Here is a 20,566-nt window from a genome sequence, read left to right as displayed (position 1 = left end):
CCCAGATACTGGTGTAGCAGAAAGAGCATGCAGGTTTTTAATATAGGTAAACTAACACGATTTTGGAATGGGTAAAGCAAAGGCGGAGTGTGGTGATATTAATCTGGGCAGGAATAAGAGAATAATGATAATTAATTCTGATAAACCTTAAATTCTTTGTGATAACTTTTGCTTTTTCTAATCAAACATCTGTGTAAATCCCAATTGATTTGATTGCTGTTTGTTTTTAAATGTGAACATTTCCTATTTTGTTGATTTAAGACTTTTAGTAAACCGAGGAAAGTATGTTGGATTTTTTTTTATAGTAGTGGGTAGTGGGTTTAACTGGGGACAGAGTTCCAGATAATGAATGCTTAAAAAGACTAAGACGATAGTTTACATAAGTGGTTCCCAAACTTTTTCGATCCTCATCAGCCTTGCTGAATCCAGGTTTTCCAAAGGCACCAGCCCTGTCAAAAACTAATAATATCCAATAATTTTTTTTTTAATTAAAGGGTTAGGTAAAAATAAATATGTATTTAAGATCACAAAAATGTAATTGAACAAATTCAACTAATTATAATTCGTGGGATGGATGAGCCTGTTGATCACCGCACATTTTCTCAAATCTTGGAATCGAACTGGACACAGCCACTCTCATTTCCTTCTCCACATTGATTTCCGTGCGCCAGTTAGTTTTTATGAATCCATGCAAATGTATTGATATTATCATTTTGAAAATATTTTTTAAACCAGGTGATAAGTTGTGATAAGTGTTCTTCCAAAATAGATTTCATACTTCGAGAGAAATCAACTCCATTGAAGGTCAAAAACTTGCAAGGGGAAACAGTCTTTGCCTCAATCTTCATTCATTTTTTTTTACCCCCCATAGTGGTTTTTTTTTTTATACAAGCAGAAATTTTCTCAATCGACTTTAAAAAGGTACATGCTGCTTCACTGCAGGGAGCGATTCAGAGCATTTAGCTTTTCAAAAATATCACTTAAGTATGCTAGTTTTATGAAAAAAAATCTTCATTCACAAAATTTTTGGTATACTTGTGGTCTTCCTCTTTAAGAAAAATATATAAATTTCCTGTTGCAGTTCAAACATATAAAACAGAATGTTACCATGAGAGAGCCATCACGAAGTTCTGTAGTACAACAACAATGTGTGCTCAGATCCCATATCCTCACGAAATTTTTTGAAAAACCTTGCCTTCAATGCTGAGTTTTTATAAAGTTTACTACATTTACTACATATTCTAAGAACTGGTTCAATGTAGGGACTCTAAATTATTTTTGGATATAAAAGTATCAAGGATCTTGAACAAGTCTTAAGCCTTAGCACCAGCGGTGATACTTTTACAAAAGAGAAGATCTTGTACAATGTTATTACCATCTGTAAACCATACATAGCATATCAAGTGAGCATCATTATTATCATCTGTGGCCTCATCCAGCTGCAACCCAAATTCCTTCCTTTTTATTTTTTTAATTGATTGATCATTGAGGTCCTCCGCTATGTGCTGTATTCTGCAAATGATGGTGTTATTGGACAAAGGCACTTTTGAAAGCAGCTTCCAAGCAGACTCGCAGATCATAATGCTCACTATATCTACAGCAGCCAGTAGAATGAGTTCTTCTGTGATGATATGAGGCTTCTTACATTTTGCAATTTTATGTGCCACCTTGCAAGATGCTAGCAAAGCATTGCTTGGTATTTGATGTCTGCTTATAAAAACTCCCTTTTTGTTGATTTAACTCTTTAACTTTCTGGTAAAGTAGTCACAAAATTTACTAACCATGCTGGAATGATTGGTTTCTAAATGGCATTTCATCTTACTTGGTAGCATGCACTCTGCTGCCAAAACTTGCATAAACAGTACACACTGTGGCCTCTCTTCACCATTCACATCTGTTGACTTAAAACCAAAGTCCAAATAACTGTCCTCATGTTTTTGATTTTTGCACTTCTTCACACTCTTACCACTGGTTGATGGTGTGCCTTCACAACGCTTATTAATGTTTAGTAAAAAACAATCCATTTTTAAAAATACATAAGGGAAGAATACATCCAAAACTTCACTTGACTTAATGACAAGAATATTCAGTTCATACAATCTCCAAAAACTAATTCAGCACTAAGACTGTGCGAAACCTACAGCAATTTATATAGAAACAAAGTACCGAGAAAGTTTGAGAAACTACTGAAACAATCGAGAAACTTAATTATTGCAGAGTGCCATCTAGTGACCATTTGTAGAGGCTTCCGCAAACAGTTATTACTAAGTGAGTTCCTGGTTTGCACCAGGTCTGCCAGATGTCGCGTCCTATCACATTGAATTGAAAATGGAAATAAAATTATGAAAATTTTGTAATATTTGCGGCACACACTTTGGGATACACACTTTGCATAATTTTTTAAATCAGAATTCATTAACACTTAAGTTTCTAGCTGGCCATATACTAACTTGCACAAGGTAGTAATGTGACATGTTTTGAAAAAGCATAATTTGAAAAAGCGCTTTTTTAATAGCAATATCAATCATGTTATCTTTAGCATGAGATAAGCTTATCCTGGATTCATAATTCTTTAAAATCACCAGGCACGATTTAAACATCATAATTAAAAAAAAAAAACCCAAATACATTTGAGTTAAATCTGTATTTATCAAGACTTAAGGGACAAAAACTGATTAAACTTTCATCCAGGAATGTCAATAATTCTTGTTTGTAGCTGATGATCTGACACATTTTTGGCACAAATGAATAATTTGGATTTGTTTGTGTAATAAGATCTAATATGTTTAACATGAGTTTGAGAATAAAAATAATAACTTAAGTTAAAAGTAGTGATCATAAAATGTGTTGGGGGGGGGGAACTTAAAGTTAAAATGCCCCATTGTTGTGACACAGCCTAGAACTAAATGACAATAATAATGATTCATTGCATTTATATTGTGCTTTTCTCACTACTCAAGCACCTTCACACATGGACGACCCTAGATACAAAACCATGGTCTCTTTCCTGCAAGGCAGTAACGCTACTGCTGTGCCACATGTGTGGTTATTTAATAATGCAGAATTTCTTCTTGCATTTCACAGTTGGTAAATTGCTGCAATTATAAAGGAAGTATTCAATGGAATAACAACTATTCTGTATTTAAATGAGCTACAATTATTGATGGAAAATTAACACTTTTAAAATTAATTGAAGAGTGAATAGTTAAAAACTAGAAGAGTCTTATTGCCCAACATAGTTGAATGAGTCTCACAAGTTAAGCGTATAATGATCATAGGAACTGTGCTAATAGTAATAAGGTGAAAAAGCTTGTTGAAGTCCTGGAAAATGCTGTTTAAATAAACAGTGCAGCTGCAGTTTGAATCTAGCATGGTAACTGAAAAAAGGAGGAATCCAGCATCCATGGCGTTCTTAATATTCACAGCTGTGAACTGCAAACATACCCAAGTATGTAAAACTGCAGATTCCAGGAGTTGGCTAGTATCCACCCGAGCTCCGTCCAGTGTCAAAATGTGCATAAAATCTGGCCCATTATCAATATGGAATGAACAATAACTGAGCAAGCTCCTCCATTAAAAAGTTAATCCCTGGAACACGCAGAGAGGCCCAAGCAAGGACTCAATAGACCACGATTGTCAAACTCCATTCTTGAAGAGCCAGAGTGACTGCAGATATTTATCCCTTCCACATGCTTCATTAGTACCGTTACTATTACTAATAGAACAGACTTCTTTGTCTTCATTTTAATTGACTTGTCTTCTAAAGACTGGCCTAAGGGGTTTGGCATATTATTTTTGGCACCTAAATTACATACCCAAAAATGATTGGCTATTGCTATGCTTATGCATATTTAATGAAGGAGCTTCAAATGACCCTGATGAGGGTGCGAAAGCATGACCACATCACTCCTATCCTGAAAACCCTTCACTGGCTCCCTGTACCACTTAGAATTGAGTACAAGGTTTCCCTCCTTACCCATCAGTGCATTTATGGATCTCCTCCCCTGTATTTACAGGAACTCCTTATCCCTCATACTTCCTCACGCTCCCTCCGCTCTGTGCATACCAACACTCTTCAAGTTCCCAGAACTAAACTTAGCAGTATGGGTGATAGAGCCTTTTCTTCGGTGGCGCCGAGGCTGTGGAATTCCCTCCCCGACTACTTGAGAGCCCCACAGTCGATTGATGCCTTCAAACAAAGCCTAAAAACTTATCTTTTTAGAAAGGCTTTCTGTTAAATTATTTCTATAGATTTTTTTGTTTGTTAATTTTATTCTTCTTTTGTAGCACTTTGAGATTGTTAAATATAAAGCGCGATATAAATAAAATCTATTTATTATTATTATTATTATTATTATTATTATTATTAAAGAGTAAGGAGAATAACAATTCAAGTTATTAAAATCAATATCTACTGTGGAGAGAGTCGGCAGCAACAAGTTTCTTGGGGTGTATATCTCTGATGACCTATCCTGGATAATTAACACCAATTCTGTCTTCAAGAAGGCACAATAATGCCTAGTTTTTCTGTGGACACTGAAGCAAATCAGCCATCCACCTACTCAGTCTTACCACCTTTTGCAGAGGAACTGTGAAAAGTGTTCTGACAAACTGTGACTTGGGATCAGCAAAGCCCAAGAGCGCACGTCTCTGCAGCATGTAGTGAGGACTTCTGAGAGGATTATAGGGTTCTCCCTCTCCTCAATCCAGGACGTCTTTCAGACGCACTGTCTGCGTAGAGCCTATGCCATTGTCAAAGAAGTTTCTCGTCTATCACACACACTGTTTGACATCCTACAATCAGGGAGAAGATACAGCAGCTTTAGAACCAGCACAGCCAGGTCCTATGACAGCTGCTTTCCTGAAGCTGTCAGACTTTTGAACTTCTTCAGGTCACCCAGTACCATATCCCTATAACTTAAATCCCCCAATTTTATACTGTCACTTTGCACTCTAATATGGATGTCAGGCATTGTTTTCAAGCTTTATAGTCCTGCATCTTTATTCTTGTTATACTGTATTGTTGCTCTGGTTTTTGGTAATGTTATGGTTAGTGTCAAATGTAATGTTGTTTTGCCTATGCACCGAGGACAGTAAGGAACAAAATTTTGTTCAGTCATATACTTTGTATATGAATGAATGGTAATAAAAATGAATCAGTATCAACTAAATACAATGGAAACAAATTAGGGGTTTTAGGAATTCCTTAACAAAAACTGGATTTTAAAGTATACAGTATAACCAAGACATTATGATGCACAGCCCATTTCATTTTATGCTCCAATCTGTCCGCTATCATTGTACCAAGTTTGCATATCCCATAGCATTGCAAAGTTATTCTGTTTGGTACAAGGTGTCCCCTTTTTACAAACTTTTAGTCTCTTGCACCTAAGCAATCCCTCAAAATAAGTATTGCAGTTAGTTATATTTTTTTAGGAAAAAAAATATATACACACAAACTATATAATCCTCTGAGGCAAGAAGTAAACAATTTGTAATATGTATGTATAATTACATGCTAGCTAATCCAAATATTTACATTGAAAATGATTTTGTATGCCAGTCCTTGTAACAATTTTTGTTTACCACTTGACATAGAGGAACCTGAAATTTTAAACAATAGATTTGGTGTTTTGTGCTGCAATTCACACATCTGTGACTCAAAGTCTTCATATTTCATATCACTGGAATTGTGTAGCTTTTCTAGGACTTCTTCAGTTATATGTTTTAATTTAAAGAAGACATCTCCCTAGTACAAACTTTACGTCTTTTTGCTCATCATCCAAACAGTCTGCATGCACTCTCACAGAAGCTTGTGTGTAACGATGTGTAAAGATTAGCTGTTGCATACACATTGTATTTCTTGCCTTTTTTGCACAGCTGTGACATATAGTACAAATGACCAGTCATAGATTGCAAAGGTGTGAAACTCAGAAATCCAATGTAAATGAGTGTTTAACTGTATGTATCTCAAGGTAGGTGAGATCTTTGATAAAAGCAGATTCTCTCATTTTATGATGTGCTGTTTGCCTCATCATATAGTTGTGCAAATGACATTTTGCTGATGGAAGAGAGCAAAAATCATGGAAACCTATGGTTTTTGAAAGGATACACTCTTGGGTATATAAAATGCCATTATTGGTTTTGATTGATTTGTGTTTATTACACCATACACAAAAAACTTTGAAATATTGTGGTAGTGCCGGGTGAACACCTCATGCATAAGTGGCTACTTAGAAGTCAAACAATGTTAAAGACACAATCCTAAATGTCTTAAAAATAACCATAAATCAGTAGGACAGCCAAGATAAAAGCACAGTTTATTTAAAAATCCAGAAAATTATCAAAAAGTTCCAGTAAAATCTAAATGGATAACAAACACTCATCACTAAAAACACAGAAATTCACAGCAGCAGTTGTAGCAGCCTTATCGGGTTAGCAGGTTCATTCAGTTATTGCTGATAATGCAACATACTTTTTGAGGATGAATTTTTGTTGACTTATTTCGTAAAATTGAGAAGATTTAATTGTTTTGTTTAACTTGCAAACACTACATTCACAATTTATAGTTGCTTCTTTTTACATAGTCAACAACTCTCTACCTATCTTGGTGTTTACCCCCCAATGAGGCAAATTTAGTACAAGTCCCTTCAGCAGCTATGGGGTTCTCACATTACTCATGACTTATAATTTATATGTCCATTATTCAGTTAAATTCTCAAAATGTGCAAACCACATGAATTTTTTGCTAAAATATTAATACTTCAGGAAAAATCAACATTAATCAACTGTAAATGAGCATTCTCATAATACTGTTCTTTTTAATTGGTGACCACCCTCTCGTTCTTATTCATTTGTCAACTTAATTTCATATGCAGATTAAATTGTTTTTCAGCTATATAGCACAAGGAGCAGAATAATGTATCTTCATTTTCTTCTTCTGTAAGATTTTTAAACACAAACCATACAATATTTTACTCAGCTGTTATAATAAAAATCCATCCATCAAGCCATTAATTTTCAATGTAATTTAAGGTGAAATGGAGTTTGAGCCTTCCATGGAAAAAAAACCCATTAGAAATAAAAGTAATGGTGTCCAATTTTGCCACTTTCACTTTGTCCGTGCAGTTGAATCTCTGAGGTATGGTTTCATAACATTGTTCATGTTTTTATATAGAGTCTCAAAGAATATTTGAAATCTAAATATTTTCTCCTTGCTTTGCCTGCAGTTGCTGATGAGGCAGCATTCACTGAATGAGACAAAACCTAAGACAATGACTGTTGTTATGCTGCATTTATAAAACAAATTTGATTCGTAGATGCTGTAGGCACTAAAATGAATATACACATTTTGCCCTTATGAGGGGGCTAAGAGATATTTATAATAGTAATATTGAAACATTTATTGTTAACAGTGCTCATATTTGCTAGCTTAGGATTTTATCATGCTTTCTGCAAGATCACTGCAGACACAAAGTATATATTGCCCTTACAAAGCCACAAAAATATGATGGGGCATACATTGTATGAGGAATTAGGGAGGTCCTCTACACATTTTTTAGAAAGTATGTTAAGAATAACCATATTTTTTAAATGTTTGGCATTGACCCTCCAACATTTTCTAATCCCAAGAGAGAGGAGCAGTTTCAAAGGTTTCACCTGTTTTCTTAGTAAAATGTATGAAGTACACAATGTACATGAACAGGTTGTCTTATATGAAAGGGAGGCCACATGACTGCAGATCTCAATTCTCTTTTTGGGTAAAATTTTGGCAAGTAAACGGCTGATCTTGCATGCTGCATTTTCCACATCTTAGCTTCTCTCTTCCTTAAAATAGGCTATTAAAACAATGTAAGCTTTTTGACCAATAATTTTGCAGGGATGTTGCAGTTAAACATAGTGAGTGCATAATCTATAACCTGCAGAGTTGCAGCATTCCAACAGACTTTATTGAATGAGCAAAAATTCAAACATGATCTAAACTTATCAAACTATGCAGAAACCACCCACAACCTAACCTTGTCTTTAATTGTAATGCTAAAAAGAAGAGTGATATTTATGTTTACTTAAGGTTCTCATGTAAGGGAAAAAGTTATTGTTCGAGTAAGATACCTTGTTGGAGAGCAGAGTTAAAGCCAATACCCGTTTATTTTTCCCCCATACATGTTTATATCAGCCTGCTTCTCCATCCCCCCCCCGTGATTACATTTTATACACTCTATAGATTCACAGTATGCTTTTTAATTGTACGTACAGTGTTGTGAAAAAACTGTCTGCTTTGTAATTTCCTGTATTAAATGAAAATTTAATACATATATTTATTTATGTATAACATCAGTTGTGTGGAAGAGTAAAGTAATTCCATTGATTCAGCATAGCCAGGAAGGTTGGGGGTTGGAGATATTGGCTTTAGGGATAAATGCTATCAGGATTTTAGGGAGATTTTGTCCAATGAAAACTTAGAAGATGCCCTGTGAATTATCAGAAGGAGTGGTCAATCATAGAGCTAGCTTTGCCAGTAAATCCTTCTACCATGTCCTTATCTGCATCCTTATCTCCTGATTTTTGTGGCAGAGGATTAAAGCCAGTTTCCCAAGTCTGAAAGCCACAATATATTGGCTAAGAAAAGAACATTCCTATAGGAACCCGGCATTGTGTACATAATTTCTATTTGGCATTAAAGGCTTCCCAAATGAAAACTGCTGCCTTGTTGTTAGACAGTTTAGTCAAGGATAGCCCTACTACATCAAACTGTACTTGATGTCAGCAGTGTGGTCACAAGACATCTGTGAATAAAGGAATTTTGGAAAAGCTAGGGATTACCTATGGGCAACTTGTGCTTAGGTCCAACTACTGGGCTGAAAAGGAGACTATGTATTACATAGAATACACAACTTGGGCTAAAGAAATGAGTGAAAGAGTGGAGTAATAGGTTTGTTACTCATAACGTAGTATTCAAGATGGATAGGATGAGAGAAATTGTGTTTCCTCCATACATCTTTTCTTCCTCTTTACCGGAGATGGTGAGTGGTTTTAAATTATATTGGTATGGATCACACAATGGAGAAAATGGTGTCTTAGTAATAGTGAGGAAAGAATTGAGGAGTAAGTTAATGGAATCTAGGAGGGTTAGTGATAGATTTCTTAACATAAGAATACTATTCGAAGGTGAAATTATGAATGTAATATTGACTTGGGCATCTCAAATGGAATAAATAGAATACATCTTTTAGAGACCAGCTAGAAGCAGAAATGATTGTCATGATTTGTCTCTTTTTAAATTTTATAGTAAATTCTTGGCCTCAAAAATCATTAAGCTAGCTTTTTGCCGTTTTGTGCGTGCATGAGTGTACATGCGTGTGCGTGCGTGCACGTGTGTGTGTTGATAAATTAGCTTAACAACCCTTGGAGGAGAGACTGTACTCTCTCTCACCTCAAAGACATCAAGTGTCTTTGTCACTTCTGTTCATTGACTATTTAATAGTCTAACAATACAGCAATTGTAAATTGGTATAGGGCCTTAAACAGCTCAAACAGAACTTCAGAAAGTGTATGCTCAATAAATATAATAGACAATCGAGCAGTGATAATTTCTGTTAAAAGACAAAGGAAGAGCTACAGTATAAAGAAACAACTTACTGTACATAATCCTTTTAGCACACACTAGCTTTAATTAAACATACTTTCATGAAGACAATTGCAGTTTACCATAGTTGTCCATGTTTCATGTACACTGTAATCCCTATCATCAAAATATGCATTTTTCTCTGTGTGTCTTTCCTGCTCACCCCATAATGCTCTAGAGGGAGCTTTATATTTTAGCTCTGGCCCTATAACAATCACTCCTACCTCATTCTCAGTGGTAGTGATATTAGGTCAGATAAACCTTATTAATCCCAGAAGGGAAATTTTTAGATGCATACAGAATCAGAAACATAAACAAAGATCCAGACTCACTGGACAAACAATCCATCAATCAATAAATGTATATTATGCAGATATTTTAAAATTGACAATACACTGACTGCTATGGACTTTTAGAATATTTCCAGCAGCTTGATGCATACATCAAAAGACTCGAGTCTCCCCAGGAAGTACAGTCTGCTTTCGTCCCGGTTGTACAGCGTCACTTTGTTGTCACACCAGTCCAATTTGCTGTTTATGTGCTCTGCATCACTTCTACATCATCCCCTTGAATGGTGACTGGTCACAGAGTCTCTTCGACATGCCCAAAGTCCACAACAAGTTTTTTGTCTTGCTGATGTTGAATTACATGTGGGTCTCCCTACACCACAATACAACATTCTCCACAAGTGTCCTGACTAGTCTCCGTTATTTATGCAGTCTATGATGGAGGAGTCATCTGATAATTTTGTAGGTGCCAAGCATTGGTATTAGACTGGAAACCCATTGTGTAGAGGATAAGCAGGAAGGGAGACAGGACAATTCCCTTTTGCGCTCCAGTGTTATGTAACACCATTTCTGAAATACAGTCCCTTAGCCTCATAAATAGGTTGTCTTTGATCCAGGAGATTGTGGTGGCATCAATATACATGGCCTTATGATTTTGTCCCAGTGAAAAAAATCAAAGAACATTTTCCAGAATGTGGTGATGGCTTTGTCCAAGTGGGAGTTAGCTAAGTGGAGCTTGTAGATCAGAGCATCCGCCACACCTACTGTATATGTGCTTAATATGCAAACTGCAGTGGATCAAGATGTTCTGAAACCAAGGGTCAAGCTATTTCAAGGCCAGCCTGTCAAAGATCTTAATGATGTATAAAGTAAGAGCCAAGTGGTCTCTAGGACTGCACAGGATGATTTCCGCAGCAGGGAAACCTTCTGCAAACTCTGGGAAAAGAGCAGCTGTTGAAGTACCCCACAGAGCTGATTGGTACACATTTTCAGCACCCTGGAGCCGATTCCATCCTGCCCTACATGAACAAATGTAACTTCTTTCTTTCCTCTGTCTTTAATTGATGCTGTCATAACAATTACAAGTAATCTTAACTTTTTGAAATAATGTTATTTTTATTTCATTCATCTGTTTGCTGTGACCACTTAAACCTAGTACAAGGCTGTAAGGTACAACGCTTGTACAAGAAGCATCAATCACTAGGCACACTAAACCTCACATGCTAACACACATTCCCTTACATAATACTCCTTTTATTGAAACTTCAGTAAAGCTCCAGAAGTTGAAATATTAAACTTTTATTTTCCAAAATAATCATTCACAATACTAATATACGGAAGGTGGTAGCAAAGGACCCTTTAATTCAGTCTATAATTATAGACTAAATTGACATAAATAAGGCTGTAAAACACTTTGTGCAGAGTGCTTTGATCACTTCACCTAATGGTCATAAGATCATCTCTAATACAGTCAGTGGATTGGTTCGAAATGTAAACCCCATGTGTTGAAAACAACACACGTGAACACATTTGAGATGCAGCAGAAAAGAACATCAAGTGTTTGGCACCCGCTTAAATGTAAAAGTGCATCCGTTTTGCATGTTCTTGGAAGTATGCACACTTCACTTGCGCTCTAAGCCTGATTATGTTTCTCGAACATGATGAAATTAACTAAAAAGAGCTTTTTGAAGAAGCAATTTTATTTGATATGAATGAAGACATTTATTTATGAATTACTGTTTAAGACTCTGACAGCTCAAAGCAATATACTTTGTATTATAGAAAAGGCACACATCTTTGGGCTATCTGTATTACAGTGTGCTTTATATTTTGATTTTTCTGATTGCAATTGATTCGAAGCATTTAACGTTGACTGATATTTATTATTGTCACACAGCTTTGATTGCATTTTTGTGGATTAACCAAAGAACCAAAAGTTACTTTGTAGTTTTTCTGAGCGCAAGCTGTCAAGATAAATGTAAATAACAATATGAGAAGGTGAGGTGTCACTCCAAATCTTCCCATAGGACATGTATGCAGTCAAACTCCAGTAACTTAAAATAAAGTAAAATAAAATTTAAAAATGTAACAACTGAATACAACAGAGTTGGTGCTGGCTGACTGCCACCATCTGCTGGCATACAGTAAAGATGTTTTCTTATTAGTGAGCTAAGCATCCCAGGCTCTTATGATATGGCTAACTTCAGAGCTTTCTGGACTGTGCCACATTTATATAGATTCAGTTACTCTCTTTATCGTAATGGCTAATGCTGCTACCATACAAATACAGTGTTTTGAGATCAAATGCATTGTTCATATGGCATTTGCACATTTCTCCTATTATCTATGTGAACTTTCCTCTGAGTACTCCTTTTTATCTCCCACATCCCTGCAGATGTGCAAGTTACATTAACTGCTGATTCTGCATTGAGAGAGAGGGAGAGAGGTCTGCAATGGATTGGTGCTGTTTTCTGCCTTATGCCAAGTGCTGATGCAATGGGATCCAGCTTCATATGAGACCTATTTTATTTCTTTTATGGAAAGAAAATGAGATACATTACCAGCATAAAAGAAAAAGATTCCATGTTTTCTACTGTATCTTAAATAAACAGCTATTTGAAGATCTTCAGTCTTCTGAAATTGTCCTTTTTGCCTGATGATCTGACACACTTGCATGCTATGAATATAAAAACCTGTGTCTGTATTTTCTTTTTCATTTCTCTATGGGTGTTTTAGTCTTTTATCCCCAGTGAATTCTACTACATTTTGCTTGATTATAGAAATGTTTTTCTTTACATTTGGGCAAGCTGTCGTATTGTTTATCTCTAACAACTATATATATATATATATATATATATATATATATATATATACATGTATGTATGTATGTATGTATGTATGTATGTATGTATGTGTATATATATGTGTGTGTGTGTGTGTGTGTGTGTGTACACACACACACACACACACACACACACATATATGTACACATACACATAACAGGGGTGTTTTTCTTCAGTGTATCTGCTAGATATTCTTAATTCTTGAGGTGCAGTTATAAATTATGTAGTTTTTGTTTATTACCAACACCTATGCTGTATGGCACAGCAACACATAATAAACCAAGTAAAAATCATTAATAAAAAAAAAAATAGCCGTAAATATATAAAATATTCATAAGTTGTTTATGAAGAAGACACAAAACTAACATGTATAACAGGATTACAGTGGAACCTTGGGTCACGAATGTCTCGGACCACATACAAATCGGCTTACGACCAAAAAGTTCACCAAACTTTTTTGCATCTGTTCACGACCACAAACTCGGGTGACGAACAAGCCAGTTTCTCTTCCGGTTTGTATGCGCTGATGATTTCCGCAGATGTTCAGTCTCTCTCTGAGCGAGCGAGAGAGAGAGCGTGAGTAGGCAGTTAAAGAATGCACCGGGCTTGTTTTAATGTCGTTGTATTTAATGGAGACTTTTTTCTATTGGATTTTAACCTCCACTTCACTTCTGTTTTTTATGGGATCAATAATTTATTGAAGGATTCTGAAAGCACTGCACTTTATTTAATTTGGATTTTGTTTTTGATTCTTGTTTTGTTGATTTTAATAAAAGCACTTGGCACTTTTTGTACCATCCAATCGCTCCATTGTAGTGCCTCACTGTCGTGCTAATCGGTAACATTACTGACGGTGACAGGTTTAAGGGCTCCCGGAAGCCTGATGGGATCATGCAGCGAACCCGCATCATCACAGACTTTACCTCAAATCTGTGATCTCCTCTGGGGGAATCCTATGGGGGAAATTACTTCAGGTCATTACCAAATCGTTTTGCGACCAGTGTTTTGGAACAAATTACGGTCGTGACCCGAGGTTCCACTGTATTAGTAGTAGACAAATTTTGCTGTTAAGATAACATTTTTCATTTTCCAATTGCAAATGTAAGCTGCTACAGTTAAAACAAGCTAGCTATCCAAACTGAAACGCTATTTGCTTTAATTAGAGGACAATGTCTATCTGTCCATTTGTTTGTCTGTCTGTCTATCTGTCGTTTATATAAAAAAAAAGTGGCATAATCGCTCTCTAATTGCACAGGAAGACTCCTCTGATTTCTTTTTCTCAGTTTATTGCTCCACTTTCTTTAATGTAAATGCTAATATTCCAAGCGCCTCTCACTAGCTCCTATATGGAAAAGTCTGTACTTCTTAAACAAGCCATGACTTCTTGTTCTTTGTTTACACTGCAGTAAGAAAAAAAGATGTCTGCTGGCTAAACTACCATAATTCATTGCATAAAGGATCACTGTGACTAAAGTTTAGAAAGGCAGGGTCTGAAAAGATCACTTTTTTGATCAATCAATTTACCAATCACAAATGAAGTCTTTTTTTGTGAAAATTGGCTGATTTATATCAGCGGCTGATCAATAATAGCATCCCTGTTGTTAAGATTACAGCTGGCATGAAAACTTTAGTAATTTTATAATACCTGTAAATTGAACATTCTAAATTGTCCCTTGGTGTGTGCTGGTGCCCTGTCCAGGGTTTGTTTCCTTCCTTGCACCCTGTGTTAGCTGGGATTGGCTCCAGCAGACCCCTGTGACCCTGTAGTTAGGATATAGCGGGTAGGATAATGGATGTATATTGAACATTTTTTGTACACATGGTTTGTTAGCATTTATTTTGCATTTTTTATACATTGTTCAGCATTTTCTGTAAACTTTGGTTTGAAGATTAATCTCAATATTTTAATGTATTTGTTAGTTTAAAGGTACAGCAGTGTTGATTGCATATACTGTTTTTATTAATATTTACTGTGCACAAAAAATAACAACCATGACAAGGTACTGTGTAAACATTATGCAAATACAGGCAGTGCCATTTAATACGTTTTAAAGAGTTAAAAGGATTTTATCTATTCAGCCATCCAGAAGTGATTTTAATTCACTAAAAAGAACAAGGTAAAGTGTGTTTTAATAGCAGGTAACAAAATGTTATAAAAAGGAGTGGAGATTTTTTTTTAATCTATGGCATGAAGAAATAGAATTTACTATATCGTTTTCCACATTTCAAACTTCCTGTATTAAAAAGAAGCAAATCTTAAAATAATCATTATCTGACTACAATCTACAATCTACTTACATCTATACTAATAAAAGGCAAAGCCCTCACTGACTCACTCACTCATCACTAATTCTCTAACTTCCCGTGTAGGTAGAAGGCTGAAATTTGGCAGGCTCATTTCTTATAGCTTACTTACAAAAGTTAAGCAGGTTTCATTTCGAAATTCTATGCATAACGGTCAACAGCGTCCGCCATGTTGAACTTTCTTATTCATGGCCCCATCTTCACGAAATTTGGTAGGCGGCTTCCCTGCGCTAACCGAAACCAATGTACGTACTTATTTCGGTGGTATGACGCCACTGTCAGCCGCCATATTGAACTTTCCAACGTCACTAATTCTCCAACTTCCCGTGTAGGTAGAAGGCTGAAATTTGGTACTTATTTCGGCGGTATGATGCCACTCTCGGCCGCCATATTGAACTTTTCAACGGTCTTTGTTACTTATGGGCCCATCTTCAAGAAATTTGGTACGCGGGTTCCCAACGCTAACTGAATCCTACTTACATACATATATACGTCCGTAGCTTGCAGCTCGGTCACCATGTGAGGCGGCGTTGGGTCCCCCATCCCAACGCCTCCCACGTTGTTGGCTGCCTACCTATATAAGGTCGTCCGTCGCTCCAGTCTGTACATTCCCTTCCTTGCTTTGCCACGGGATTCACGTCTCCCTGCTGATAGCTACAGCCTTTTTATTTAATCTGCTTCTCCGCTGTTTTATTGTTCATTTATTACGATTATAGTTATTGTTTAGGTATTTTAGACTTACTTTACATTGTTCAGGTACCCATTTCCTTTATCATTCCAACTGTACACGCATTAACATGTCTATCGAGGTGATCACCATCGATCAAAGAACTGTCACTTACCGAGTGGTTTCCTTGCCCGGAGATGGCACCTACCTTTTCCATTCTTTTTGTTACATATTGCACGGCCATATTAGGCTCACTCTTGATATCCGGAGGAACATTGTGTCTTATGTATTGAATGACTGGGACAGGTTCAAGGTGTGGACTTATGATGGTACAGGAGATAATTATACTAGACAGGAACACTATAAGAGTGAAATGCTTAAGCCCTTCATCTATGCATCTGCATGCGAGTTGATGGCTGCCGCTGAATTGTTCAGTTGTCGCTTTAAAGTGTACTGAAATGGCCAAATATTTTACACCTTTCGACAACCGCCAATGCCTCTTAAACATCTTAGATTGACATGTGACGATTTCAGTAGTGGACAATTTGATGTTTATGAATGTTTAAACTCTCAAAAGCTGGATGTGAAGTTATCAATGAAACCGGTTGTATACTTACAACGCTTGATAGATGCAGAATGTCTCTTCAACACAAGTCCTACAAATACTGCCGTAATTGAAACAAACCATGAAACTCAAACAGATTATGACAGCAGCAATCCAAGCTGTGAGATCTGAAACAAGATTACTGTTCACATGGCCAACTGTACGTTGCATGCTCAAGAGTAAGCTCAGCGCACAGCTTGGTCATATTACAACCGGAGGGCCGAACTCACAATATGTGGTATACAAAGAGATCCTTAACAAATAATTATTGGTATATTTTCTCTGAGTTTAAAAAGGTTTAATTTTCTTCTTAATAAAAATTTTAAGGCAGTACTTCGCCGCTGCGAAGAGCGGGTATTTTGCTAGTACAGTATATTTGAGAAACATCACAGATACAGCTACTGTTTTTTCAATTTTGATACAATATATCAGGAAAAGTGGCAAAACACTGTGTGCTCTATAAGAGGCAGTTTGTAAGTGTTCTCAATATTTAAATGAGGACTAATGTGTAAAGTATATACAGTGGAACCTCGGTTCACGACCATAATTCGTTCCAAAACTCTGGTCATAAACCGATTTGGTTGTGAACCGAAGTAATTTCCCCCCATAGGATTGTATGTAAATACAATTAATCTCGTTTCAGAATGTACAAACTGTATATAAATATATTTTGTTAAAGATTTTTAAGCACAAATATACAGTAGTTAATTATACCATAGAATGCACAGCGTAATAGTAAACTAAATGTAAAAACATTGAACAACACTGAGAAAACCTTGAACAACAGAGAAAACTAACACTGTAAGAGTTTGCGCTATAGCACTACGAACCACTAGATAAAAACACTTTTTTTTTCCCTGTCCTTAAAACTCATTAAAAATGATCATTTGAAAAATCTGTAATGTAATAAACCACTAAGAAAAGTAACATTGCAACAATGCATGCTACGAACCAATCGTTGTAAACAGAAGTGAAGTGGAGGTTAAATACAATAGAAAAAAGTCTTCATTAAATACAACGAGGTTAAAGTAATGCTTGGATTTGTCTCTTTGAAAACAAGCCTGGTGCATTCTTTAACTGCCGTCTCGGCCTTATGCGTCCAGCCGTCTCTCTCTCGCGCGTCTGTGTCTCTGCGCATGTCGCTCGTGCGCGTGCGTCTGTGTGTGTGTGTGTGTGTGTGTGTCTCTCTCTCTCTCTCTCTCTGCACAGGGAATGCACAGGGAGAGACTGAACACATTCGGAAATCATCGGCGCTCACAAACCGAAAGGGAAACTGGCTTGTTCGTATACCGAGTCTGTGGTCGTGAACAGATGCAAAAGTTTGGCGAACTTTTTGGTCGTAAACCAATTTGTACGTGTTCCGAGACGTTCATGAACAGAGGTTCCACTGTAACAAGATGGAAGAACAAATACAGCAGTTCCCATCTATTTGTGTGAAATACCAAGCATAACCGCAAGAGTTCACATAATTGTGCATAACTTGAAAGTTTTTGTGCATATTATTTATTTTATGCTGTCCGATTTTTGACTTGAATGCAGAATGAGCACAATGTTATGGAATACTATGAATTTTTGGTTTTACATTATGAACACTATTTTTCTTTCACCACACTTATTCTATACTTTACAGAATTTCATAACTGCTTTATTTCAGAATATTATACAATTGCGGAAGGCAATTAATTCTTCTGTTACTATGAATTTTAGCAAATCTGTCTGCTCCTTTTTCAATGTCCAAGCCCTCTGTGTGTAGATGTCATTAATGGAAAGAAAATAAAAAGTATTAGCAAAACTCACCTACATTTATATTGCTTAGTATGAACAAGTACTTTTATTAACTGATCAGTTTACCAGAAATTTTCAACAGTTATTACATTTTATTTATCTTTTGTAACTACCTTCTGTATTTCTATATGGTTTTGTTTTCTAAATAAAGAACAGGACTCAAGCAACGGTAGAAGTGAATCAGACTATTTTGTATTGTGCCATAAAAAAACAACCAAAAAAAGCTGAAGATTGCAATACCACTTGTATGTCTGTGATGGTGATAACAGTTGAACTGACTCTCCTTCATTGTTAAATGTAGCAGTGAGAATAATTGCACTGCCTTCATACAGTTATTAAACAAGTGTTTAGTGATGGAGGGATAATAATGCTGCCACATTTTTCACAAATAAGTGATGAAACTAAATTTGCTACCAGTGCAATACATGTTAAATAAAAGGATTGTTAAAAAAATGTAATTTGTTAATAAATATACAAAATTATGTGGCACATGGTTACTTCTTGGCATGGAGGCCAAGGTTTATGTCCCAGATCCTCTTTACATGGAATTTGCATGTTCAACGCATGTTCATGTGAGTTGCCTCCCACAGTCCAAAGATCTCCAGGTTAGGTGGATTGGCGGTGTTAAATTGGCCTGTGTGTGTGTTTGACCTAATTGGCTGGTGCCCTGTCCAGGGGTTGTTTCTGCATTGTGCCCTCTGCTTACTGGACTAGGCTTCGACTTCCCTGCAACTCTAGTCAGGGTACAGTGGGTTTAGAAAATGTCTGTATTGATACTCTGAAATAACATATCCTTTCAAAGTTTTTCTTTAAATACTGTGCGTATTAGACATATTGCTCTTAGTCTATATGAAAATTATTCAAAGTAAAAATTATTTTATATACCAATCACTGTTATTTTTTTAATAGTAATTTTTTTCTGGGAAAGTTTATCTTTAGCTTAGATATTATTGTACATCCTACATTGCTATAATTAGAATTTTTGCAAATAGTAATGAAAATGTTAGTACTTTTTTAACAAAGTTTTGTCAAAGATGACTTGGTGTGACTTGCTTGAATAAAACCAATTAGTCAACCTGACATGCTTGGTTAAAAACAGCAACTCAAACTGACTTGCCGGAATGTAATCCTTATAACTTGAGACTCAACTTGAAATTTGAAGGTCAGGACTTGAAGCTTACTTGAGACTTGCATATGTAGAACTTAGTCCCATCTCTGCAGTACAGCATAAACCATGATAAACAAGAAAACCATTGCCCATAGGCCTCCCTACACTGAATTTGTACCTGTCCAACACACTGGGTGTCTAGAGCACTTATCCACCAGTATACTCCCCTCCAAACACCTACTCCACACCTTTCTCAACACTTTTTTCCTCACATCTTCATCTTCCCAACACCCATTCTATTAATCTAAGATTCTTGGGCATTTCACAAGATGGGGATTTTTAAAATCCATCTTTGAATTAGAGTGATCTCCTGAATTATTATAGTCAGGAATGCCATCTGGAACTCTTGAGGCTTTCCTTCCATTATTCCCTCATATGTCCCATATCATACTTTAAAAGGCCAGACAGTTCAGGTCTGTTTAGACTTGTAATTACTCTCTACAGTGAGTCCTTCAGCACAAAAGGTTCCTGTGCTGAATTTGCACAGATAAATGGGTCATTTGCAGAATGTGATATTGGGCACATTCTTTAATTCGTAACTTGGTTAGCACACCTCTCACATTATTTTCTTTGTAACTACAACATTTGGCTTTCATAACTATTCTTGCTGATGCAGCAGATTTCCAAGAGTAATTAATTTTCTTGCGATTTCCTGACTGATTTACCAACTCAACAGGTACTTTAAGTTAAAGGGCTGAGATTTCAAAGTATTTTTGATGTGGTCAAAATAAAAGATATGCAAGATTTTTGTAGTTTATTTCATTAAAAAATAAGATGTTCCATCTTCATTTGGAAAAAAAATTAGGAATTTATTTTTCAAATGTTCCCTTAATTACATAATTTAATGTTTGTTTTTCACCAGGTCCTCTCCGCACTTGACATACTACAGCCCCCACACATCGATTACTTTGAAGAAATGTATCCTTCTTCCATGATGCTGTGCAGAAGCAATCATGATGAGAAATCTAATACAGTTAAGTGAATAATAATCTAGTTGCTGGAAACTCCTTCTAGAATTAGATTGTTATCCACCATTAAGTGTTAATGTGTTCGTCACTCTGAAGGTAAGGGAACATTAAAAATTGGAAAATAAAAATTTGAAATACTTATATTGAAGTTTTATTGATTTATAAGTAATTTTTCAGTGTAATCATTCTAAAGTAGTGACTGGAATTAAAGCACCATGCTCTGAGGCTTATATTGGTTAACACCAAGCTCTTTCAGTAAATGTTTAATGATTATTTATAATTTTTATAACTGTGGTAGAAATCAACATCTTAATT

The 20,566-nt window shown here is 36.0% G+C and overlaps 1 protein-coding gene across 1 annotated transcript in view; it reads left to right on the top strand.

Annotated features, from left to right (window-relative positions):
- The window catches only part of nlk2 (nemo-like kinase, type 2), a 144,219-nt gene that overhangs the window by 55,573 nt on the left and 68,080 nt on the right, over positions 1–20,566 (top strand). Inside the window, exon 3 of the mRNA XM_039756650.1 lies at positions 20,146–20,201. Within this exon, the coding sequence (XP_039612584.1) occupies positions 20,146–20,201 (56 nt within the window). The remainder of the gene's footprint in view (positions 1–20,145; positions 20,202–20,566) is intronic.

This window comes from Polypterus senegalus, chromosome 6 (assembly GCF_016835505.1).
Source record: "Polypterus senegalus isolate Bchr_013 chromosome 6, ASM1683550v1, whole genome shotgun sequence".
Taxonomy (NCBI): domain Eukaryota; kingdom Metazoa; phylum Chordata; class Cladistia; order Polypteriformes; family Polypteridae; genus Polypterus; species Polypterus senegalus.
The sequence above is the reverse complement of the archived record's forward strand: the minus strand, read 5'-3'. Positions and strand labels throughout refer to the sequence as shown.